This window comes from Lepidothrix coronata, unplaced genomic scaffold, assembly GCF_001604755.1.
Source record: "Lepidothrix coronata isolate B3197 unplaced genomic scaffold, Lepidothrix_coronata-1.0 Scaffold108, whole genome shotgun sequence".
NCBI lineage: Eukaryota > Metazoa > Chordata > Aves > Passeriformes > Pipridae > Lepidothrix > Lepidothrix coronata.
In genome coordinates this window covers 1,889,077-1,915,748 of record NW_016690288.1, presented here as the reverse complement: position 1 = coordinate 1,915,748, position 26,672 = coordinate 1,889,077, and the positions used below count along the sequence as shown (strand labels likewise).

The window sequence follows — 26,672 nt, the reverse complement described above, 5'->3', positions numbered from 1 at the left end:
CTCTCAGTGGATGATCTCAGGGCTTGGTCTGGGTGGTGTTTGTGCTGGCAGGGTGAGCAGGGATGTCTGGTGGCTGTAGTTGGCTGGACAGGTGACATCTCTGATGAGTGAGGACAGTGCTGCTCGGGTGTTGTGTCTCATACTTGTCCTCAGAGCCTGAGCACATTTCCATGTTTGAAGTATCGTGTTCAGTGAAACAGCAGCAGAATGTTCATTGCTGTGAGACTGCACTGCTCTGACTGTTCATACACAGCACTGAGGGCCAGCCAGGTTTGGAGGTAGCTCAAAACCTTGGCAGAAGCTGCCTGGCCTGAAGAGTGCTTGTGGAGTGACAGCTTTGGAGCCAAGCACAACACCCCCACTGCAAACCTCATCACATCCTCTGCTGAGCATTTTGGTTGTGTTTTAAAAACCTTCTGCCTTTGTGCCCTTCTGTAGCACTGTGTCCCCTTAGTGGCTGATCCTGGGATGCTGCTGCTTCCTTTAACAAAAATAATGCAATCGAGGCAGCTGTTGTAAAAGGGGAGATTTATGATGTCTGTGTGTTCATCCCATTTCTGGAGACAGCTCTTCTAATGATAAAGGTGCATATATCTTGGTGTGATGTAAACAACTTGATGGATGGGTTGCAGTTTATGTGGAGAAAATATTGGAAGCCTTTTATGTATCTGTAAAGCTTCCTGGAAGGCAGCAGACAGGTGGCCTGGTACCAGCACACAGGTAGATCATCATTAGGGGCAGTCAGGCTGTTTGCAGGGACTGACTGAGGCCAACATTTCTATTCTGAAAATAATCAGCTGGTGAAGGCAAAAGGGATGGAGCTCAAGGCTGCCAGAGCACTTATCTCTCTTTTAAAACAAGAGTAAGCAAAGATAGAGTATATTAATATAATAGCTGGCAGGCAGTCTATGTAGTAAAGTGCTGCTTTAATCCTTGTTTGCGGAAAAATGCAGATTCAGGGATTGCTGTGTCCAGTCACAGATGCAGGTTTCAATTGTGGAGCAGTGGGAAAAGATTAGCAACTTAGCTAATTACTATAGTGACAAGATGCAGTATATACAAGTCCTCAAAAAGATATTCATCTTTCCACCAAGGCAGCCTGTGTGTGTGTAGCTCTGTCTGTATTTTTGCACCTGCATTTCTAGTGTGGGCACAAGCACTAATTAGCTTTTAAGGTGGAGAAATTCCACTTAAAAAATGAAGCCTAGTTTCAGTTGTCATAAAAATGTCAACCAGGGCAATAAAATGTCTCCCTAATTTAAGAACACTAGAAGGCTAAATAAATTAAATATTGAAACAGGTAGAAATTCTTATGTTGAAGTTGATGGGTTTAAAATTATTACTAACATAAAATTGTCACAAATCTTTTTCTCCTTGGTGGCATAGAGGACTGACTGCCTGTGTGAAATGTGCTGAGTGGAGAAAGTTTATAAACAGTGGGGGACTTGTGCTGCCTTGAGAAGCATCATTCCTTTGTGGACTCCTGTCACCCTGCAACAGCATCCAGTGCTTTTTATTTGCTCAGAAGTGACTGCACCCCCGTGATCAGAGGGTGTGGAGTTGCCTGTTTTGTGTTTCCAGGCTGGTGTTTTAGAGGGTTATTCCTAAGGGCTCAGTCCTGGCTCAGCCAGTCTGGTTGGGAGCCTGTGGACGTCATCTAATGTTCCTCGTGCTGTGGCCGTGGCTCTTCTGGCTGCCTTTGAAAGCATCCAAGATTTACACAGGTCACTTTGAGGTTGTTTGCATAAAGCTGGGAAAATGCTTCCTCAGGGATGTTTTTCTGGAAGCTTAGCATTGTTTAAGCTAACTGATCCTATGGTGAAGGATATGAACAATGGAGTTTTGTATATATGAGTCTGAAATTCCAGGCAGCCTGGATGAACCAAGTGCAGCACTGCTGCATGAAGAGGTGTCCAACAGCCTGATCGTGAGTGAGGTACAGGAAAGCAAAGCAAGTGAGAATGGCTTTTTGCTCCACAATGAAAGAGCAGGATGGAGAACTAGTTTTCAGTCCTGGTGCTCTCCTTGCCTTTATAGAGGCCCTGGGAAAGTTACTTCATCTCTGCACTCTGTTCAGCACAGAGCTGGAGGGATGGTGGCTCCACAGCTGGATGAGAATTAACTCGCTGGAAAACAGCCTGAGATGTGAGAGGGGTTTGTGGCTGACGTCCCACCGACAGAGTGTTGGGAACCTCCCACTGCAGGTTCCCTCTGGATTGATGGAGAGGAGGAGCAGAGCTCCACAGGAGCCTTGGGCAGCTCCTGCACCCAGAACTGCCCCTCTGGAATTGCTCCTCTCCCTCCACTGACGACAGAAGAGCAGGACATGAGCTGCCACCTCAGCTCCGTGTGGTGAATCGAGGTCAATGACATGAAAAGAAAGCATCACTATTGTTATTAATGCTTTTCTTGTCTTAGTGTGGTTTCTTCTGTTGTGTGGAGTAGTGAGATGAACCTGTGTTAGATGAAATAAAGACTTCATGGTTCTCAGCATGCAAACCACACATTTCTGTTGCTGCATTTCTACCTGGTGTAACCTCATTGCTTTGATAGCTTGTGCTTCAATGCAAAGGGGATTTTTCATCTGGGGATGATGATGATTTTTCATTTTTTGTGGTGTTGTTTTTGTTTGTTTGTTTGTTTGCTTTTTTCCCCTTTGCTTTTTAAATTATGTTTAGGATCTGTAATATAAGTAAATTAGAAGTACCTTTTAATAATTTTTTTCTTTAGATAGGCTCACTCTGGTACATAAGGATGGGAAAAACGTTTGCACTTCAGTATCAATAGGTTATGTATCTTTGTTATACACTATGAGTCATTATTATTGAAAATCAAATAGAAATATCATAGTTCACCATATAATTAAAAATTACACTGTACCACAGTTTCAAGTGGAAACCACCTAAGGTTGTGTATGTAACCTTAGTAGCTTCAAATCTGGCACTGCTTTTTTTTTTTCCCCTTAATGTTTGCTTTGGCTGCTGATATATTATTACATATTTTAACTAAATCCTGAGAAATATTAAGAAAACACTTGTCAGTGTTGATTTGGGGCTCTGTTTTAACAGATTCTAACACGTCCAGAAGAGGTGAGTGTTCAGTGTTTGGGGCAGGATTTGCTGTACCCGTGGCTGCAGTTCCTGCCCTGCAGCCCAGTGGGTGGAAAGGCCCAGCAGTGCCTTGCAAACCAGGTCACATTCACTCAGCTCCTATGACCTGAAGTCATAAGTCAATTTTTTTCATTTTTCTCCTTTTAAGTTGGCCTGGAAGAAGCTGACAGAGGAGAAATTTGTGGCTGTTTGTTTTTTGCCTGCAGGCAGTTTTCAGATTGTTTTTGCTGTATCACAGTGGACATACCTGATTGAAAATCCAAGATGTTCTTCCCCCTGGCCCCCAAAGCCACATCAGTCTTACTAAAGGAACGTTCCTTCTGTTCCTTCTCACAAGATGGAGCTTTTAATTGAATGTTAATCATGTCACTCATGCCATGACCTCTGCAAAAGGGTGCCTTTTTAACTAGGAAAAGCATTTATTATATATTAGCTTTGATACTGACTTTTCCTAAAAGGGTCTCTGGCACTGTGATTTGCTGATTTAATTGGCATTATTTTATTGGCTCTGAACTGACTGCACGTACAGCACGTGCATTTGGGATCCCCATCTTTAGTTTGATGCATGCTAAAATATTTACTCTTTTCTGCTGTTTCAGACTACTTGTGAATGAACAAGATGATGTCCTACTACTACTTCCTGTGTCTTTTTAGCTGAGAAAAGGAAAGTTGTATCACTGGGCATTAGGAGGACTGGATCATTAATATTTAACTGTGTTGGAAGTAGAAAGCACTGTAACAGTAATAATAATTTGCACTTGCACAACACATTTCTCCTGAGGATCTCAAAGCACTTCACAAACCATTTAATTAAGTCTTACTAAATCCCTCTGAGGTTTATTATTAGTCCCATTTTACAGATGGTTAAGCAAGGGCATAAAGAAGTTAAATGGTTTGCCTAAATGAGTTAGTGGCAACCATAAGCACGTGCTTCAGGAGGCCCAGCCACATCTCCCCTCTTGGAGCAGAGAAGGATCCAGGTGACCACAGTGTCTTGCCAGCAGCACACAGACCAGAGCATCTGGGAACTGAAACGAGGTGAAGGGTTTAGTCTGAGATAGTTCACTGTGAGTCCTCTCTGGTGCTCTGAGTTGGCTCTGTTATCTCTTGGTGTCCTGCCTGTAAAGAATTGAGAGCCCAAGGTGGGGGAGCAAGAAGTGGGGATGAGTCGGGGCTCTCTACCAGACCAGGGGTCTGTGTTTCATCCCGTCCTTCACCAGGGACACCCACACTGCTTTGTTTCCACCCTGTAAGACACTGGTGCATTGCTTTTATCAGCTTTGGCTAGCCAGTAAGTGAGTAAAGAAAGAAGTTCTTGCCACTGGACTTAAAATTATTCATGTCATTAGCAGCTGCTTCTCCTCAGCTGCCCGACAGGAGAGGCTGGTTTGTCAAGACATAAAGCAGAGCGTGCAGGGGACTCTCTGCTCCACCGAGAGCCACTTAGAGGGTGTTCATGTACAAATGCATTAGATTATGGTTAAGCAGCTTATGGACATAAAAACACATTAGAACTTTACAGCACACTATAAATTACAGTTTTGCGGCATTCGCAGCCACCATGTTGGGTAATTACATTCATTAATCTACTACTAAGAGCACATAAAGTTGCCTCCCCAAAGGTACAGCGTGTGCTCGTGCTCAGCTGGGAGTGCACTGAGCGGGGCCTTCCCTCCCCCTCGTCTCCCTGTTCTGCCTTGCTCCGAAACTTTCTGGTTTTATGATGGTTTTGAGCAGGCCAGACTTTCAGACATGTTGGTCTTAATATTTGGGATCCACCAAGGAAGAATTTCTGGTAATCTTGTCTCCTCCAGCTCTAAGCTGTTCTCAGTGAGCTGTGGGCAGTGTATAGACTTAACTGCAGTTGTTCAGTTGGGCAGAAGTTATTGCTTGTTGTCCCCTGGGTGATCCATTTGTGCCCCCTGATGTTTGGTGGTCCCTGTAATTGTTGTTGTCCATGATATTCTGTTGACACTTCCTTGCCTTAGGTTGAGCATCTCATGCTTCATTTTCTTCTGTGCAGAAATATTTCCTTTAATTAGAGCAGATTCTCAGCTGATGTAAATTAGGATAACAATTTTTCTGTATCTCCAGGTTGAATGATTGTCCCAGTGACTATTTCCTTGCTTTTCCTTTCTTTATCCTGCACAGAAAGGCTTTCAAACCATCTGTTTGGGGTGCACCCATAGTCTGTACAAGCAGAGTCTTCCGCTGATTCCTTCTTGTTTCAGTTTCTTGTTTCGAAAGACCCTTCATGGCTATTTATTTCTTTTTCCTTTCCAATGGACCAAGTTTTACTTTTGACATCCTCCAGCCCAGGACAACCAGCTCCCTAATCTCTCATCGGCCACTTTTTCACTGGGAATTTCCATGAATTTTTAACTACAAAAACAGGAGAGCAGAGAGTTGTGTATTCTCTGTTTTTAACCTCTGGGAGTGTGTGTTAGGAAACAGAGCCCACAGAAATTCCTGGGAAAACTTTTTCCAGTTTCAGCGACTGCTGAGCAGAGGACACATGAGAAAAGTACTGCTCATTCAGAAGGCTAAAAGTAACAGAAACAGTTGACAGGCTAATCACCCCGAATTTTTAAGAAATCAAACTACTAACACAGATTCAGCATTCCAGTCCTTGTAAAAACTTACACATGCTCCAAAAATCAAAGAAAAATCCCTCTAAAAAAAAGCTCACTCTATCATGAAGGTATGAGTCCATTACTTCAGTGAGTCAGAAAGCAAATCTGTTCTCTTTTGTTTGTAAAATTTAAATGAATCTAATTGTAAAACATGAAGCTTGGACAAGTCAACAGGATTAGGAGACTTGTAGAAATGACCCATTACTTCTGTGTCAGTTCATTAATTGTGTTTTCAGCTGCTGATTTCCGTTCACATCAAGATCATCTTTACATCTATATAAAAAAGAGCCCATCTATATAAAAAAGTACCTGTGCTCCTGCCACAGGAGCAGCTGTTCCGTGGACAGTGACAGATGCTTAATCACACGCCAGTCTTCAGTGAAAGGCATTCATCTATTTGCTAAATAGATGTAGCTTCAATGACACTTGAACGTTCCAGTTTCAAGGGAATTTCTTTGTCATTACTGACAAATTTATTATCCTGACCATTAAATTTGCACACAGCAAAAGCTTTTTGAGGGAAGTGATTTTTGGTGCCACAGAAACCCCTCCAGCTCCACGTCCTGAGTTGTCACCTGCCTGTTGCCCCGGACCTCTGTGTCCAATGGCCAGAGAAGGTAGAAAAAAGCAAGCCCAGCATCTCTTAGCTGTGGGACAGGGCAAAATGAAAATGTTTGGGGGGGGATGAGCCTCCCACTGGGAATTCCCAGCTGTAGTTCAGTGCTGTCTGTCACAGGCTGCTTCTGCCCACGGCAGAAACATGAACTGCTTTGGGCCAGCATGCAAACATGAGCTGCCTCTCACTCACTGCCACACCTGGGCATCAGCAGCAACGTGCTGATTGTTCCCAGAAACAAGAGCTGCAGTGATGGCCTTTGTTTCTGGGAGAACAGCAGTTGCAGGGAAACAACTGCCTGGAAAAATCATATTTTGAAGTTTGACACTGTGTTTGCCTGTCAGCTGCTTGGCTTCAGCCTACCTTTTAGGTGGTACATTAGGGTATGCAACTGTAATCCAGGGGGCTTTTCTTCCCTTTTTCCGGATGTCAGCATCAGGAAACCAGAAATCCTTATTTTTAAGGGCAGTGTGTCTCTCTGCTGCCAGTAAGCCTGGGCAACAGCCTGCTGAGGGCAGACATTGCAGTTCCAACTGCCTGGGCAGGGGCAGAGGAGGGGCAGGGACTGAGCTCTGCTCTGGGGGGACCAGGGACAGCAGCCAGGGAATGGCTGGAGCTGTGTCAGGGCAGGCTCAGGTTGGATCTCAGCCAAAGGTTCTTCCCCCAGAGGCTGGTTGGGCACTGCCCAGGCTCCCCAGGGCAGTGGGCACAGCCCCAAGGCTGCCAGAGCTCAGGGAGGGTTTGGCTGATCCTCTGGGGCACAGGGGGTGACTCTTGGGGCTGGGCCTGTGCAGGGCTGAGGGTTGGACTCAGTGATCCTCCTGGGTCCCTCCCAGCTCAGCACATTCTCTGAGTCTGTGGCTCTGTAAGATGCACTGGGGTCCCGCAGGAGAGTGTCAGGACAGAAGGATGCTGTCAGAGCTGATGTTTAGTGTTACATGCAGCTGCTAAGCTGGTCCTTGCCCTCCTGACAGAACAGCTGCCAGTCTGGGTTAGTGTCCAGCTGAGGGCCTGTCAGTGCCTGTGGATTCCTGGTGCCATCTGTGTCACCTGCAGAGCATCCAGGAGGCACAAGCCAGAAACAGGGGCTCTCTGCTCCTCCTGAAGTCCCACAGAAGTCTCTGCCTCCCTGCTCACCCCGTGCTCTCAGAGCTCTGGTAACTCCGACAGCTCCCGGCTCCGCTCAGGCATTCAGGGACTTAACTGTGTGATGGTATCGATGTAAAATTTAACAGCCACTGTCTGTATTGACTGTGGCTTCACTGGTTACTGCTACGACATGCCCTGCTATTCATTTAGATGTTTTGGTCCATTTATTAGATATTACAGAGATTTTCCCTTTCTGGACAGAACTGGTAGTGATTTCTGTAGTGGAAACCTACTGGGAATGACTGTAATCTGGTTTCTGAGGATTTGTTTACTGGGGCAGCACGTGCTGGGCTAATTTCAGGGTACATATTCTATGGTATCTTTTCTATCCACAAGTGAAGTTTTAATAAGGGAATGTAGTACTTGGACAGCAGTTTGTGTTTTGGGTTTTTTTCCTCTTTTATTTTCCTCCAAAAAGCAGCAAAAACAAAATTGGCTCAGTGAGTATTTATTGGTAAATTAGTGTTCCTAAAGCCTTCCTTTCTGCTTGTTCTTTTCTAGAGCTTGGAGAAATAAGATTTCACGTAATGCATCTGGGATTGGATTACTGGATTGAATTTTGCAAAGTACACTGGGGATAGCTGAGCCTGTTCAGAAAGCAGCTAAGCCCCTCTAAGTCAGTAAAAATTCAATTCATGATAGCTGATGAGGGGTTTTCTGATGTTTTTTGGTTTTGGGTGGTTTATTTGCTGTGGGACAGTCCTGTTTCCTTTGAGGTGTTTTATCAAGGTTTATTAAGCTTTTGGTGTAGGCTGTGGTGGGATACAGCCTTTCTCTGGAAAGCTGGAAGCTGACATCCCTCCTCCTGCTTGCTTGTTGAACAACAAACATTAATTTTTAAAGGAACTCATCTGAGTTTGTGTGTTGTGACTATTTTGGAAAGCCACAGAAACATGACCAAAATTTATCAAAGTTGTGGTCGTGATTGATTATTACTTTGCATCTGGTCTCGTGTGTACTCAGGAGCTGCCACTCCTCCCCTTTCTTCTCCTGCTGAGAGTTGAGGTTTTGGTCCTCAATACCAGGCCAACCACTTTATCCTAGTGCAGATGGCAATAATCTCTGTGTGTGATTCTGATGACAGAGCTCAAGATGCAGCAGGGTTTGGGAAATTCCAGCTCCGTTGCAGGGATAGATCTCATCCCAGAAGAATAGGGTCTGAATTTAGATTCTGTTTCTCTCTGTAAAATTGACCTGATTTTTTTTTTTCTGGATTTCTTTTTCTTGGGGCAGGGGTTCTGTGTTGCTGGTACTGATGATTTGGAGTTGAATCCTTTTGGAAGAGAACGTAGGAGAAGTTTGCACAGTCCTATGGAAGGAGAGATGTGAGTGTAAGAACCCAGGGAGGTGACTGGGCTGAGCTCTGAGGGAAAGGAAAAGCGGGAAGGCTGGCAAATTTCTCAGGGTGTGGAATGTTTTAATAAGGTCATGGCAAACTCAAGAAAGGAGGAAAAATTAATTCTGAATGAGGTAGCGACTGCCAGAGCAGGAAACCATAAAACACTTCATTGTAACCCTGTGTAGGATCCTTCAGTGTCCTGTGCATCCTGTAACAGGCCTAAGGAGGAGATTGCAGAAGTGTCACGTGGGGGATGACTGTGTCCTCCTCACCCTTAGAGAGGAAATGGGCAAAGAAGCAAAATGCTTGTGCTCTTCTAATGGGAAGAAATAATGGTTTCCTAGGTGAGGTTTAATGCTCTCAGCAAATCTTTGCAGATTTTCCATTACAGTCAGTTCCTCGAGTCAGACATCCCTGCTGCCTGGTAAGTAAACACAGAAAGCATAGATTATCAGTTAAGAGTATTGACAGCATTTCAAGTGCTATCAGAGAACATTTAATTCAGTTTAATTTTGTGATAAATCTTATGTTTAATCCTCTGGTTGCTCTGTAATCATGTCTCTATTGATCTTTTCTGAATGACTGCATGCAGTTTAATAAACTTTGCCATTAACCCAAGCTTTCTAAAAGGGAAGATTGATTCCAGTATCAAGTCCGATAGAACCAATAAGCACCTGAAAATCATTAAATGTGTCCATTATAAAACATTTACTTTAAGATCAAAGTAAAAGCATAGAGGTGAATTTGCAGCTTATTAGAGAAAGAGTTTGCAATTGGAAAGTCTCAGTATGTCAGTCAAAATCAGTAGCAGTTTTCAACCTGGCTGATTCAAGCTGACACCTCCTTTCATTTCTTATTCCTCAAATCCCTCTTTCATCTGGTTGAGCAACCTCCTTCCCTCTTTTCCCAGCCATAATTACATCCTTTAATTTATTCCATCTTCTTCACCCCAGGCATTTGTTTAGTCCAGGGGTCATTTTTGCTTCATAATAAAACTGCAGACTTTGGGTGGCTTTTTGAAGTGTTGGTTTGGATTTTCCACCCTGAACTCCTTTTCTAAGGAGCGTCTTAGTCACATGAGATGTAATAAAAAAAGGCTATGGAATGGGAGACAGGTTATAGAATTGGGAAAAAAAAAGGGATGACTTTCTCAAATTCCTTATTCTCAGCTCTGTGCCCACTGTTCCTCACAGGGGCTGGCTCACTTACTCCAAATGCCAGAGTGCATTTGCAACCTGGCTGGATCCATACTCGTGGGTAGGAGCACTGCTTCCACAGGGACCTAATGCCAGCAGAGTGGCACTGAAAGGAAGCACCTGAATCCCTTGTGACTGAGTGTTTGGTGGCCTCGGGAGTGTCTGTGCATCTCTGTGACCTTGGCAGGTGATGGTTCCTCCAAAAGCACCAGTGTGACCCTCAGGAAGCACAAAGGGAGAGGCACAGGCTGGCACAGCCCCTCCACAGTGCCAGTTTGGCCGTTGGGTGTTTTGTCAAAGCCAAGCTGCTCCCCCAGAGCCCCTTGGGCGGGGGATGTTTGAGGGCTGTGGGGAGCTGAGCAAGGACACTGCCTACAGGCTCTTCTTCCCTTTCCCCCCACTCTGATCCCCTGCAGGGAAATGCAGGGAATGATTTTAAAGGCTGCAGCTTGTGTGGGGAGGGTCGCTGGTGGGGGGAAGGCTGGCAGGAGAGAGCTCCTTGGGAAGCAGAAACACTGGCTCAGCACAGAGAGCTGGTGGTGAGGAAGATGGGATGAGACTGATCCTCCTCCTGGAGAGGGACAGAGACCAAGAGTTGTCTGGAATTAGGATGAAGAACAGGGAAGGGAAATGCTGTGCCCCCTCTGTGTTAGGGAGGGGAACAGGGCATGCAGGGAGCCTGGATGTGTGGGAGGGGAAAACAGGAGAAAGCAAGAACCAAATACACAGACATGTGTATTGAGTGGTGGCAGTGAGGCTGGTGATGCTCATCTCTTCCAGTAAGGATGATGGAGAAGATACAAAAAGCATGACTTTCCCACCCTACATGGAGGAGAACAGGGAGAGGCAGGAAGTACCTGCTTGGCAGGAGGCAGGGAAGAGAGTCCCATGGGAATGCACTGGCTGTGGTGGTTTGGCCTGATGAAGTTGAAGGGCTGCAAAAACTTGGAAGATGAGAGACTGGCTTTGCTGTTGTTTCCAAAACAAAGGAATGGATAGTGCAAGCCCTGAGATGGTTTATGGGGTGTAGCAGTTGGACAGAAGAGGCTGCCTCAACCTCGGTCTGACTGGAGTGGGATGTGCCAACTGCCCCATGAACCTGGATCCCCTCTGCAGTGCCTGCTTGCTTTCCATAAGCATGTGTGCAGCCCCTTTGTTCCTGTGGTGCTTGACCCATTTACCCCTTTAAGTATTTAGTATTGCAAGGCACAGATGAAATAGGATGTGGTTTTTACTTCCATTTCACAGATGAGCACTGCTGCACGGAAGGGCTAAAGGCCCAAACTCACAGAGCCATTTATTTCCTTTGGAAAACCAGTCAATGGGAATTAAATAGTTTTAGGCCCCTGAATGCCCTCTTTGTGGATCAGGGCTTAGCTTACTGCTGCAGGTCACAGCGACAGTCGGGGGGAGATCAGGAATTTCAGCCTACGTCTCCAGGTCCCCACATTAACAACTTACCTTCTCAGCCTGGGCTGCTGGAATCCTGTGCCTGGCAGGGTATGAGCTGTGATAAGGTCAGACAGGAGAGGTTTGGATATCGGCCCCAACAAGCAGCTTAGAAAACAAATCTTGAATAGGAAAGGCTTCCTTCCAAGTGCAGTTTGATTCCCGCTTACGGTTCTAATTCTCTTCAACATATTCCGTGGCTCTCGAGAGATGCATTGCAGGGCTTTATCTGCCTCCTGCTCCAGGCAAGTTTTGCAGAGATACAGCAGTTGGGCTGCTTTCTACAGAAGGGCTGGTTATGAGTTCAGTGGAGGCAGCGAGTGCACGAGGAGCGGGGTTTGACTGTAAGTGCTGCTGAAGTGAAGTGATTCACAGCTTTTGTAACTCCTTGCTAGTTTGCTGGAGGCATTAGCAAAGCTCTTGACTCAAGATGTTCTGTTTTGGAACCAGATCCCCTGGCTCTGCATCCCTACCAAGTTAAATTTGTGGCTTTTAGGTGGCTATAAACAAGAAATATTAGAGAAATTGCTTTTTGAGCCACTAAATAGCCCTGAATATTAGATGACACTTCAGTTTTAAAAGATCTATCCATAAAGGATCTTGAATATATGTAGAAGACATTATATTTTCAGCCACAGCATAACTGTAAAGGAAATTTTCTTTTTCTCTGGTGTATGAGGTAGCTTTGCAGGGTCTGTGCCCTGTGGTAAAACTGGAGCAAGCAGTCATCTCTGGTTTTCCCAGTTTATTTTTCATGCTGCCTTCTGTGCCCATTTAACTGGAGACTGTATTCTGCATACAGGATGGAAGGGAAGATCTCTTTCACCTCCTAGGAACTGCTGAATAGACCTGATGGTTTTTTGGGTGATGCCACGTGGACTTTGTAGCATCCACTGAGCTGAAACAAAGGCTTTGTCCCCAGGATATGATAGATTCACATCAGTGGAGAAATAGAGATGGAAAACATGTGGCAGTTACCCAGGGGGTGTGAGCTCTGCACTGGGCACGGGGCTGACACCTTTGTACAGTAGCAGCACAACAGGTCTGGTATTTATTTCATCCTGGGAAGGAGGACTCTCGAGATAGGAGCATCTTACAGCTACTTTGTACACGGTGCGAAGGACAAGGCAATGATAAATCTTGTCTGTTATTCTAAGCTGTGCTTCTGAACTGCAGAGAGGGGGATTTGCCAGTGATCAGCACTGTACAAGAATGTAATCCCTCTGCTTTTTTGATCATCAAATTTATCTTCACTGTATCTCTTTCCTTGGGGAAGAATAAGCCAGCAAATGGAAAGGTTACATATTGCTCTATTTCTTAAACTTTTGTTCTTTACTATTTTTTTCAGCCTGAATGCTAGAAGGAGGTTTCATTTGCAGACAGAAAGTTGAACCGTTGTTTCTTTTTTTCCCCCTAATTGCACAAAGGTTTTGATCCTTTTCCTAATGAGAAATATTACCAAGCTCTCCTTAAGTGTTGCAGTCCTCGGGTCTTAGCTCAGCTCCCTATTTTCTAATCACTGTTCTTTCATTTTAAAATCTTTCCTGATCAGTCTCTTGTGTGAGGCTGTAATGCCATATGCCAAAACAGTGGCAGAGTTAAAGGGTTCCCACAGAAAGGGGAAAGAAAATCAAGATGAATATAAGACAGTAGGAGCTTAGAAGACAGACAAGACCATGTGTTAAGTAGTTCAACATCTTGGCCCACAAGATGCAGAAGAGTTGTTTCAAAATAGATTAATTTTTTTGCTAAGGCTCAATAATTATAACTCGTGGAGATTTTTTTGGTTTGGTTAAAATATCTACAGCTTGGATTAGTCACTGGATTACTCATGATTACACCATCTGGCATAATCCAAGAGTAGTTCTTCTAATTCTGTCCTTTTCCTTGCTCATTTCTGTATTGTCTGTCCTGCTGGCTGGTGTGTGCAGAGGGATGCTCTGCTTTCCCTGTATGTGTGATACAGAAACACATGACATGGATGTTTCCATCTCTCTCTGTACAGCACAGTTTCCTAGCTGTTTTTCCCTCTGCTGTCTCCAGGTGGTTTCTTTGTCCTGACTCCTGGAGAGCAGGTTTTCTGGCCTAGTCTCGAGGCTGACACGGCAGCAGAGCCATGTCTTTGTGTCCCCACTCAGGGCCTGAGCCGTGTCTTTGTGTCCCCACTCTGTGCCTGAGCCGTGTCTTTGTGTCCCCACTCTGTACCTGAGCTGTGTCTTTGTGTCCCCACTCTGTGCCTGAGCCCTGTCTTTGTGTCCCCACTCAGGGCCTTTCCGTGGCCATGAGATTTTATGAGCACTGTGAGACCTTTCCACTGGCACTGGACTTTCCTGGTGCTGCACCATCTTCCCGCAAGACAGGCAGTACAGAGGTGCTTCTGATTCGATTTACAAACCATGATACATTTTTTATGAATGCTGAGTGCTGTGCTAATGAATGGGGCCAGTGTGAGAGCCTGCAGGCTGGAGTCATCTGTTTCTCCCTGGCGCAGGAATAGCAGAGATGAGAGCTGTCTAAGCCCACATCCATTTATTCTAACCCTACCAATGAGGGGGATACCCTTTAAATGTAAAATTTATTGGCCCACTAACTTCTTGCCTGGGTCTGTAGCCTGCCAACCAAAGTGCTGTTTGAATTATTCAGCAAACACAATATGTGTGTGGAGAGTGGAGGAGCCCACAGTGCCAGAGACTCCTGCAGTGGAATCGTACTTCCCTCCAGTGAAATATCCTGGTAAAGTTGGCAGGACATGGGGCAAACCAAATAAAATAAATAGGGTTAAGAGTGGGTGTATTCTGTCCTTAAAGCTAAGAGAGCAACATAACTGGGCCCTAAGTTGACATGTGTGTTTTGATCAGTATATGCAAGTCTTGTATAACTACAGACAGAAGTGTACAAAATTTTTATTTTGGGGAGAAAGTCTGAAATTTTAAAATATTTTTTCCATTCTAAATCACAACAAAAAGTAAAAATAAGGAAAACTACGTGAAGGGGAAAAAAAGAATCTAGAAGTTTCACACCGAGGACTTGCACAACTATTTAGACAAACTGAAATATTTGCGTCTCATATTTCTCTATGTGGTACTTGATAAACTGTTCAGTTGGATTCTCTCCACCATGAAAATCCCATTTTCTAGGGAGACACATTCTTGGCCCTGCTGTGAGAGGAAGCTGACCCTGGCATTGGGGCACAGGCAGCTCTGGGAGATGTGGACGGTCCCATCCCACAGTCAGATGTGTTTCTGCCCCACGTCAGGGCAGTGCTGTGCATGGCTGGACTGGCCAGAACAGTGCTGTACCCTTGGAATCATCACCATAAATGTGCAACTAGTGTGCTACAGCACAGGGAACAAGCCAAATTCACCACTGCCCTAGGAGCTGGCTTAATGTTCCTGTCCCTGCCTAATCTGTAATCCTCACTGAGCAGTGCTGGAGCAGTGGAGCCTTCTTTGTTGGCATGCAGATTTAAAGGGAGCATCCCCAGGGACTCCTCTCCACATCTCTTTTGTATTTCTTTTCATTCCTCAAACAAAGGAAGTAAAAATGAGACTGTGGCCCTGCTGCTCACAGGGTAAATCAAGCCCATTTATTTAAGGTCCAGCACTGTGAAATAAACCCAGGGCCAGTGGGAATCCATCTCCCTTGGCTGCAGGGGCTGCCCATGTGTGAGCAGTCAGGGGCTGGGAGCTGTGTAAGGCATGTCTGGGATGGAGGCACCAGCAACCCTCTGTTGTGCTGGAAGCACTGGGAGTTCAGGCCTGGATTCTGCCCAGGGAGCAGGGATGGGCCAGGAGTGGGCAGCACTGCCCTGGGGGCTGCCCTGGGTACTCTGCCAGGTAACAAAGGCTGGAGGTGTAGGGACGACAGGTACTTGCTGAAGATGATTTGAAAAGTTAGAAAGATTGTCTGTGGAGGAGCTGGAGAGAATGTGGCTGAGATGGTGCCAGCAGAGGACACAGATTCCTGCTGGGAGAGGCCAGGACTCACTGGGCTTTCAGACAGCATGTCCTCCAAAAGGCAGCCCCGAGTGTAATAGAGATCAGTTAGTCAAGTCTGCAAGAAAGAGGTAACCTTGGACTTTGCTGGCAACTTGTAAGACCTAAAAAAATCTCTAGAAAAAACATGATAGGACTTCTAGGCTGGCAGGAGGTGGCTGCACTCAGAGCTTCAGGATCTCTTCCTTTTGGCAGGAGTACACAGGCTTCTGGCTAAACGAGTCTGAGCACAATCAGCTGGGTGTACTTTGCCTTCTACAAAGTTGGGCAGCTTCAAGTGAAACAGTTCCATGGCTCTGTAATCGAAGCTGGCATTGCTCAGCACTTTCTCAACACACGATCCAAGATGAGGTTTTTTCCTAACTCAGGTTGTGCAGACTGGTAATTTCTTAACTGTTCTCCACAGCTCTAAGTGGTGTGATACAGTATGAGTGACAAAATGAGAAGGGAGGAGGAAGGATAAGGCTGAGAATACCATGTTTGAAAAACATGAACTAAAAGAATGGCAATCAATAGCTCTGATACCCATCTTTAAGTATGACATCGGCTTTTGCCAGCTCCACAGCTGGCATCGTAGTCTTAGTTTTCCTCTGCCTCCAGCTCATATGTACTATGTGGCATTGAGGGAGGCCATTGCAGGACATATTTTGGAAACAGCTCTTCCCTGTATCCTTCCAACACGTGGTGCTCACTAAGGCCTGATTTCAGGAGCACTGGGCACTCCCCGCAGCTGCCGGAATCGATGGAGGCTGTGCTTCATTAGATAAAGTGCTCAGGAAAGCCAAGTTCTCTAAAAATCAAATCTTTGGTGCTTTGTAATGGGATGCCTAAAGTTAGCAGATGTTTTTGACCTGAACATGTCAGGACTGTTGTTGCCGCCTATAAAACTGGAACAGTGAAATACCTTTGTCTGGCAAAACTACTGTGAAAGAGGCTATAGGTATTTGTTGAGCATCTGATACTATTGTGAGGAGCTGAAAAGAAAAGCCCTTGAGGAAATTAATAATTGTGCATTCAGAGGAGGGTGTGAATGGAGTGTCAGTAAACAAGGTTGAGGTCCACAGGATGGACAAAGAGGAGAAAACAAAATCCCGAGTGGCTGCTCATTAGCTGAACACCTTCCATTCTGTTTAGGGAAGTAGGAGCATGGGATCATGTAATTAAAGATTGTAATCATGATGTGTATGCACAAGAGGGCTGAATTAAGGTGGTGGCTGCAGCCTTAATCCTGGCCTTTCATAACTTCCAAGTCCTTGACTTTGTAACCTCAATAATGTTGCCTCAATGTAGGTTTTTTTGTGTGCAGTTTAAATCGGCAGGACCTGAAAAGGAACCTTCTGTTTATCAGAGATATTGTTAACAAATGGTTTTGGGATGAAAAATCAAAGCAATCTCTTTGGTACAGAAGCTCTTTCACACAACATATCTCAAGCAGACAGCAACTTGCTTTGCTATTGTTTTGCCTTCATCTGTAACCAGCACGGGCGTCCCGCAGCCTGGCACCGCGTTTCATCTTCACTCTGTTGCACAACCGTTTTTGCACAACACTGAACCACTTTGTTTTCAGATTCCAGAGAGATGTAGGAGGCAATGGATTGCAGTTTTGTGAAAACAAAGCAAACAAAACAAGATTAAACCTTTCTGTGGAGGTCTCCAGACTTGAAGGAATTGCTGGGATTAGTGGATGGGCTGCTGCACCCACTGTAGTTGACATCATGTCTCTCTTCACCAGTCCCTTGTGTCTAAAAATACCATAATATTGACACTTTGAGAATCCTTCTCTCTTTTGCATCGCACTTTACACTTGCCTTCCTTTCTCCTTGGTTTTGTTATAAGAGTGTTTGCAATTTTTTCCCCTGGATAAATGATTTGAGGAACTAGTTCTTCATCAAAAGAATACACAGTATATTTAGCTATTTTATCTGGAGAAAAATGAATGGTTATTACAACCATATTGGTTTTTTTTCTGATTTTGAAAGATTATAGGGACTGGTCAGTGCATTGTTTTCAGACCTTTACATCTTGTTTCTGCCAGAATTAAAATAGCAAATTATGAAACATAAGAAAGGTATTGAAGTCTTGGGGCATTTTCATCCATCAGCTATAAAAATTCTTCCCCAGTGTAATGGAAACATAGTATGAGTCAATGAAGACTGTCAAGATGCAATGGCAAATTTGGTGCTCTCAGACTGGCAGTGTTTCCTGATTCTGAGGGGTTTGGGTTCATTTTGTGCAGCTGTTTGTGCATGCTGCTGTCCTGGATTCGCAGCTGATCTCTCCCACTGTGTGACGCTTCCCTGTGAGGGTGGTGAGGCCCTGGCACAGGTTGCCCAGAGAAGCTGTGGCTGCCCCATCCCTGGAAGTGTCCAAGGTCAGGCTGGACAAGGCTTGGAGCACCCTGGGCTGGTGGAAGGTGTCCCTGCCCATGGCAGGGGTGGAACGGGATGAGCTTTAAGATTCACTCCAACCCAAACCACTCTGCAATTCTGTGCTGACCAAACTGCAGGACTTCTCTCAGCTGTTGGAATGAAGGATAAATTGTTGGGCTCTGATATAATGCTGTAGTGGACTTTAGCAAGAACCTGAGGAGCAAATAATTGGAATATAGTTGTAGAACATTGCAGTTGTTATTTGGTTTAACTAGCACTACACTGTAAGCTACACCTGGTTTTAATAATCAGTTTTTAAAAGTTGTGCTTTACTGAGGTCACATTCCGTGCAAATTCAGAAAATAAGTTCTTGCAACACTGGAATTGTAATGATAACCCACAAGGATGTTTTGGAAAAGGCTTGAAATCTCTGAGCAGCACCTGAAATGTTCATCTGGAGAAATTTCTGCAGTGCATTTGCTACACACTGCGTTTACAGTGTTGCTTTTCAACCTGTGTTCCCATAGAAAAACCCTGTAAGGAGTGGAGCAGAGTTCCTGTTATTTGCATGTAGTTTTTAAGTTGTTGTCCGAGGGCAGGGGCAGGAGGGAAGGGCAGCAGCTCTTGGGTGAGGTTCATGGGGGTGACATGGGTACCCCCCAAAGCACTGCTCTGCTGCCACTGGGGGCTGGTTTTTAATCAGTGAGTTGTTATTTATGGAGCAGGAAGAGGGACCCTGCTGAAATAAATCAGGCCCAGCTCCCTGAGAGCACAACACCTGATGAGTGTGTCCTTCCAGCCTCCTACCTTGAGAAATTATCTGATGGCCCCACAGAGGCTGCTTCTCCTTCCCTCCCCAGATGGAGGGCTTGGATTGAAGCTGTTCTTGTTGCCTGGAGCTGAGGGGATTGCAGGGACACCCCACCAGGCTCCAGCAGCCTCCTGACATCGCAGCAGGGGCAGCTCTTCCCCACCATGGCACGTACAGTGGTATCAGGTTGATTAATGTGCCCAATAGAAATAAAACAAATGGAATTTTTTTTTTAGATTATACAGTACACTCATAAATATTAATGCACTTTTGTACTGAATTGCATGTAATTACATATTTATACATTTAAGTCACCTTCCTGATACACTTAAGGCACTTTACTGATGAAAGATATCTCTGAATAAGATGGTTTTAAACTGTGCCTAATATGTTTGTAGGATTTATTTAATAACGTGTGGGCTTGCGTGCTGGCAGGAGAGGAGAAAAACCTCCATCAGAGACTGAATGTGGTTGTGGGGTCTGGTGCTTAGTTTGAATCCACTCCATGGGCAGCTGCTGACAAATACATCTCAACATGAAATATTACTACATCTTCTTATCTATGTAGATAAGGTCTCTGCAGTCCTGTCACCTTAGAGTAATTACAGCTTATTACTCTAATCATGATGATGCCTGAAGTCTGTAATTAAGATTGTGCTGGCTAATGTACGAGCACACGGCGTGGTACAGCCATTGTCCTGTCTAAACAAGGGAGAGATAAAAATGGGAGCAAGGACAAAGGGCAGCAAGTGGGGAAGTGATTTATGCAGGGCCATGGTTTGCAGCCAAGTGCTGCCTCTGCCAAGCCCAGGGGCTCCAAGGGGAGGAATCCCAGCCCATGCTCTGAGACAATCTCGGGCAGTTTGCACCCTCAGACACGAGGAGCAACACCCCGTGTGACCCCTGTGCAAGCTACTTTTGATATATCCTGTGTCTAAGCTTCATTCTTTTATCGTGCTGTGCTGCAGTGTAGTCTGCAGATGAAGATTTCAATATGTATTTCAATATACATATATATTTTAAGGCCAAGTCATGTATCTGTTGAAGGCCATGACAGGTTCTACCCACAGTCCCATAACACGAGGGTTTGACCCACAGCACTCTGCGATTTTCTCTGCAGTGGTGTCAACTGATGAAGAGCAGAGGGCTGTTCTAGAGGAATGGGGTTGCCTAAACACTAATCTTTATGTCTACATTCCATAGCAAGCCCACCCACCAAACAGGATTTAAGGCCCCTTTCACAATTTCAGAACGCTGAGTTAGGTACATGTGGAGCTCCCTTGCCCCTCTCAGTGAGCAGAAGAGGCACCTTATTTTTCAAGCTTCCTGCCAGTCATTCCTTCTGTCTTGGAGGGTTCCTTTTCACCCAGTTTGTGGAAGGCTGTGTTAATTTGGTGTCACTCATCTCTGTGTGTATATGCAGATTCTTTGATCCCAATTCTGACATGAGCTCCGTGTCCTTTAGGGGCGTCTGACAATTCATGAAACTTTCTGCAGCTGGGTGGAACATGGGCTTCTCCCAGGCACATCCACAGTGATCTGTAGAGTCTGACTCATCTTATACCCTCTTTAAAGCTAATGGGAACTAGTAATTTCTTGATGGCAAGTTCTAGCCCCATTAGACATTTTATAAGCACCTGGAAACCTGCCACCATTTAATTTAGATCACTCATACTTGGGGGGGGGGGAAATCCCACAAAAGCTTCTTAGTCATTAGAAGAATTTATTTTTTTTTCCCAGAAAGTTTCCCTTTGTTCACTCCTTCAACCTTTCACATTTAGAGTGAATCCTCTAGTAGCATTTCTATCTACCAAATTAGCTCTGTGTTTTAACAGAAGTCTTTGCTGGTATAATGTACTACTCATAAAGCACTGGATTTTTTTTTATACTGACCTGAAAAAAATAAAGATTGTTAGAGCTCGATCTTAAGGTACAAATCAGTGTATTTTATAACTTGCCTTTGCTATCCAGGTGTGGATGCTGTAGTTCTATGAAGCAGTTGATGAGCACTGGTGAAATGGTTACTCATTTTAGTACATGTTACCTGAGAACCTGCCTTCCTGCATTCAGGACATGTAGCTAAACCGAAAACCATCCTGGGAAGGGAGACAGAAGGTGTGCTGAGGAAAGAGTTGTTCTTGCTTTTGATTTCCTTGGGCTGCTCTGTGGGATCTCAGGGTGAGCACAGGGCTCCTCAAAAGGAGATCTCAAAGCATAACATGATCAGTGCTACTACTGAGTTCTTTTTCAGGAGGTTGAGGAACCAGCAAGGAGAGGCTCGAGGTCCTTAAAATACTGATCTGCTTTATAGCTAAAGATGCTAAAATTCTTTTTTATGAGGCTGGATAAGGCTCCTAACTTTTGGGATATGAATAACACTGTGAAGAAAAGCCTGGGATATTTCCTTTGGGGTCTTAGGTGAAGAAAAGGTGTCTTATAGCTTCTGTTCAGTACTCCCATCTTTAATACTTGTAAAATCATTCTTTTTACTAAATATGAAATGTGAATGATGATTGTCTCCAGTTTAATTATTCATCTCATTGGTTTCAGTTATGAATTTTGTGAGGCTCTTGTGTTTTCGAAAGGCATTTGGGGAGCATTCTTTAATTAAAGCCAAACTGATTTTTGCCTTTGGGCATGTTTTTTTGCATTAAAAGGTGGCATAATTTGAACTATATTCTCCTGAACCTCAGTCTGTATGTGAAAAGGGGCCAACAGCCCAGTGTCTTCCTTGCTGTCAGTTATAATACTGAGTGACAACAGACAACAGCTGAAAGGCTACAAGATCACAGAGTGCTTTATGGTGGGGCATGGGAGCCTGGTGAAAGCAGCCAGGACTGTGAGCAGAGAGGCTGAAAGTATTCAACTGTTTCCTGCCCCTCCCATGGCAATACCAGACCCTCACGGGGGGAGTTCTTGGAGGAGATGTGACTCAGCAGATTGGATTTGTTAGATGCACAATATGCACTATAATTAACATCTTTCCAATAGTTCTTCTCTCCTAATGAATTCTCCAGCCTCCTCTTCCTCTGCATTTAATTCTGTGTTATTGAAAAAGATTCAAGTAATATTTATTTGAAATGAAAACAGGGGTTCTGCGTGTTGCAGATTATCAGTAAGAAAATAGCTGTGGGCTAAGTGAGAAAACTCACATTTGTGTTACAAGACTGGAGTGTTTTTTACAGGCAGACATTGATTCTTAGGGTTAAAGGGTCAAGTAACAAAGTTTTCAAACACAAGCTGCTTGTTTGTGCACTTTTCACCCCCCTCCATGAGATTTGGAAATCTACTGCTTAAGTCAGGCTTGAGGGAAACATCCCCTTAAGTCAATGGAGATTCATTGGCCCTAACTGGATTTAGGTCAGCTCGTGCCTTGGCTTGTCAAATACAAGAAATAATAAGAATAAATATGAAAAGTCGAGCATTGTTTAAATCAAAGCAGACTGTTAATTTAAACATTATAAAGATATGATGTCTTCTGAATGTGTGTTCACCTGATGCATGAGATGTTTTGGAGAATTGTGAGGTTGATGGTATGACACCTCAAGGAGGGTATGTTTGCTTCTGTGCACTCACTTCACCTGACCGACTTCATTTTGCGTTTGCCTGTTAAGTGGTTGAGAGGACATCAGTGAAGGCTGGGTTTTTTTCCTTTCCTGGTGACTGTAGTGTTGCCTCTAGAGTTCTTTGCTGGTCACTTGGAATTGCTGCTTCAGGAGGGCAAGGAAATCAGAGCTGTGGCTTAACCGCTGTCTTTTTCTCTCCCTCCTTCTCCCTCTGCAGAAGGACGTAGCTCTGAAACCTCAGGAACGTGTGGAGAAGAGACAGAACCCTCTAGCCAAGAAGAAACGGGAAGCACTTACCAATGGGCTGTCGTACCCTCCCAAAAAGAACAGACTCCACCACCACCAGTACAGCTCCGACCGGGAAAATGACCGTAACCTGTGCCAGCACCTCGGGAAAAGGAAGAAACTACCCAAGGGCCTCAGACAGGTGGGACACAAGTCACCTGCTGCGGGGAGGGAGGGCTTTGGCTCTTGGCACATGGTAGGTAGAAGCCAATTTCTCATTTTGTGGGATCACTTATTCGAATCCTTTGGTGGTTGCTTTGTTCTCAGGCTCTCGGGTGGCACTCGGTGCTGTGTCCTGCCAGTGCAGGAGATGGGCTGAGCAGGTGGATTGATGGTGGAGCTGATCTGATTAATAAATGTGCAAGGCTTGGGAGAGCTTTCCACAGGCTGGCTGTGAGGCTGTCAGGGCAAACAAATGTGGTCTCTCTGTTACACTGCAAGGCCAACTTTGTCCTATAAATATGCATTCTGGTCTCTAGACTTTGTTCAGGGAAGCACAAGACCCCTCTGAATGCCAAGGGCAAGGTGAGGCTCCAGCAGGGAACACATTTACACTGGGAATGCCAAGGGCAAGGTGAGGCTCCAGCAGGGAACACATTTACACTGGGAATGCCAAGGGCAAGGTGAGGTAATTGCAAGAAGGGCAGCTGTTCATCAAGGCAAAGCTCTGAGACTGATTACAGTGTGAGGAGCTCGTTTGTAGGGTGTCAGTGGCACTGGTTCTGCTCCTCTGGGTTACTCAGAACCTGCCCTAAGCAAGAACTTCTGCCTTCCCAGCAGTGTTGTTCCCTTCCAGGGTGGCTGTGGCACACATGTGGCAAGAGTGAGCAGGTCACATCCAGGCTTGCAAAGCCTGAGGCTGGAAACATTGGGTTCTTCTCCATGACTGTGCAGTGTCGTGTTTGTTACGTTTTTTAAAAAAGAAGAAAGTGTGACAAGTGTGATTTCTATGATGCAGATGCAGAAAAAAGAGGTAATAGTAAAAAGGTCAGCTTTGGCCTACATTTGAGTCATGTTTATGAGCCTTGAACCAAAATTTACATGTCTAATGGGGATGGTTGATATTTGGAATCATTTTTCATCCTTGTTTAGTGCAAACCAAACGTTGCTTTGTGGAGAAACTTGTAGAAAATAGTGAGAATTCACTGCTTCTCATTTTGTGAGCTCAGGGAAATGGAAGGAACATTGAGGATGACAAGTATGCTGACTTGTATTCAATTTTGATATTCAGAGTTACAGAAGCTGGGAAAAAATAGGTTTTCATGATGATTTTTAAGCCTACACTGTGTATAGAAATAAAATTAGAGATTATACAGTACTTCAGCAGAGCACACAAATTGTAAAAATGCCTATTCTACACTACCACAGCTGTTAAAGGTATTTTTTCTAATTTAATTTTACTTGATATTTCAAAGGGAGGTGGGGAAAACTCTTCAGGATAGTTGATGCAATGGTTTTGTTATAAATAGATATTGAAGGTTGCTGTGTTTCCTTGACTGTTTCCTGTGTCTGTTCTGGTTTGGTCTGTCAGATGGTAAATGGACCTGCTTTGGGCAGGAGGAACTGGCCTCTGTAGAACTGACTTTTTGCATTGTTTGACTCCTCTGGTGTGGCCTATTGTCAGGTGGAGCCTTTCTGCCCGGAATTTCAGCTATGAAGGAAATCAGCCTCACTGCTGATGGAGGTTATTTGTGAGGTTATGTTTTCTGGAGTAAATATACACTGTCTTGGAAGGTATTGAGTTGACAAATGTCATGGGAAATGCTCTTTTCCTTTGAGCTGATAAATCTGAGTACCCTGACTAATTCCTGAGGGATCAGACTGAGAGGAAATAAAATATCTTGCTCAATATAAATTTAATACATTTGGGAGGGGTGTAGCTCCTCAGATATGAGCATTTTAGTCTCATGAACAGTGTAGGTGTTGACAAATCTATGAGGCTTTGGCACTTAGACATGGAAAAAAGATGTCATGGAAAAGACTATAAAGTTCTTTGGAGAGGCATGCCCACCACTTCTATAGAGAGAGTTTGTGGTAAGCATTTTCTGTCTTCTTTCAAGACAAATGGTGTCATCGAAGGAGGAGAGTGATAAGTTCTGAGGGTGATTTTCCCTGATAATGTTACACTTTTCCTCCTCGAGTGACTCTTGGCTGCACACCTTGGGTTGTTTTCCCCATCCAGGTGCATCCCACTGAATTCCTGGGCTCTTGGAGGGGAAGTAGAGTTGATTGTCAACCTTCTCAGATGGCAACAATCCAAGAACTGGGGCCACTGTGGTTTGTGCTTGACACAGTAGGAGTGTCCAGAGCCATTTAAAGTTCAGGAGACTTCTGGATGTATATGGTGTCCTATACTAGGGCGATGTATTTTATATATAAACAATTTATCCTGCCTCTCCTGTCCCTGGGGGAATCCTGAATTGCCACATGTGAATACTGTAACTGGGTGGCAGGATGCAATCCTAATGCAGTCCCTTGCCTTCCTGTGCTAGCATAAGACCTTGGCTGCAGTGTGTCCCTGCTGGGAGATGTTTTATACCTGCAGATCTTGTTTGTAGTTTCCCCAGTGGTGGACAGTCCTGGTGGATATTCTTTTCTGTGAAATCTGTTATCTGCTGGAAGTAACTCTCACTGCAGGATTTAGGGTATGAAGCTCCCTCGTCAAACAGATTTAGTTGAAGTCAGCTATTGAAAGCACTGCTAATTAGTTTTCAGAGAAAATCCTTGCAGTGTTCATGCAGGTATTTATCCAGCTCTGCTGAAATGCCTACAGGTTTATTGAAATCCAGAAAATGTGAAACTGTAGGTTAATTAAGGCTCATATTTTACTAGTGAGAAGACTTTTGAACTCTGCTTTGTGAGCTTTTATAAATGTACTTATTAAATGCCTCAAGGAAATTTTAGTTGGCATTAAGCAAACATAAGACTCATCAGAATATTTCTCCAGCGTCTTAAATTTAATTTCCTTTACGTTAATTGGTGGTGGCATGTTTTTATGTGTTTTCTGTAAAAATCATTTGGAAATCCTAAAGTGAACATTTTTAAACTAGTAAAATGGTGGCAAACATTTTTAAATGGATTTTAATGAGTTTTTATTCCTTGAGGTCCAAGCACAGTGGGGTATACCAGGAAACAATGAGTTTTCAGGGCAGAAGGAGTGTTGAGAGTATTCTGATAATGAGAGGGAAGGATCTTTGTTCAGTGGGTGTGTGTTTTGGAAAGAGCAGAAGACACTAACTTTTGCTACCTCCACCATTTCCTTCATTGTTTTGTTCATCTGCTGGGAGATTCTTGCATCTTCTTGCAGAAAAGGATCGTCTCTGGAAATGCTTCTAAACCAGCAAGGGGTCTTAGCTGACTATGTCTGTATGAGAGCTGCTGGGTTCTGCCTGCACCATCTGATCCCAAAGACACTTGCAGAATATCAAATCCCAATCCCAGATACCGTGTGACGGCAGGGAAGGAGACAAATGGTAATAAATAAAGGGCGGATGATGAATAAAGGGAATAAAACTCATGATGGAGAGATGAATTAGGAAATAAATTTTAATGAGATAAAGGCAAAATGGGAAGCAGCAAAAGATACCCCTCTGGCTCTGGCAGCCATCAGCTACAGGCATTATAAACTATTAGCTTTCACCTCGTAGTGCATTACATGGATCAATTAAGGGGGAGGGAGGGAAGGACTGAAGCTGTCAGGATTAAGTCCACGATCTCCTTGGCAGCCTCACCCCGAATTTATACATCTTACATTTGAGACTGCTTTTGGTGGCTGATCCAAGTGGCCATCACTGTCCCCTGCCATTGTGGCTCGTGAGCATCGTGTCATTAATTGTGCTGTGGATTCAGGGACAGCACAATGGTGCCTCAGTGCAGCAAACCCGTGGTGTGGAGGGTGAAATGACCGCTGTGTGAGGAGTGTTTAATCACACCCACAGCCTGAGTGGCTTTTGCAGGCTCTCAGACAAGCCCATACCTGGCAGGTAATGGGAGCAGAGCGGGAGGTGGGTGTTTGCTCCCTGGGCTGTGGTGACAGTGGTCGGGACGGGAGCAGATGGGTTTGATTGTCACCGGCAGTGTGATCCCGGGGAGAGCTGCCTGTGCTGACAAGTGATTTACAATGTGCTATTTACAGTTTGGGTTTGCAGTCTCTC

The 26,672-nt window shown here is 44.6% G+C and overlaps 1 protein-coding gene across 1 annotated transcript in view; it reads left to right on the top strand.

The window, feature by feature from the left end:
• Positions 1 to 26,672, top strand: part of AUTS2 (autism susceptibility candidate 2) — a 777,042-nt gene that overhangs the window by 183,721 nt on the left and 566,649 nt on the right. The window contains exon 2 of the mRNA XM_017824040.1: positions 22,451 to 22,660. Within this exon, the coding sequence (XP_017679529.1) occupies positions 22,451 to 22,660 (210 nt within the window). The remainder of the gene's footprint in view (positions 1 to 22,450; positions 22,661 to 26,672) is intronic.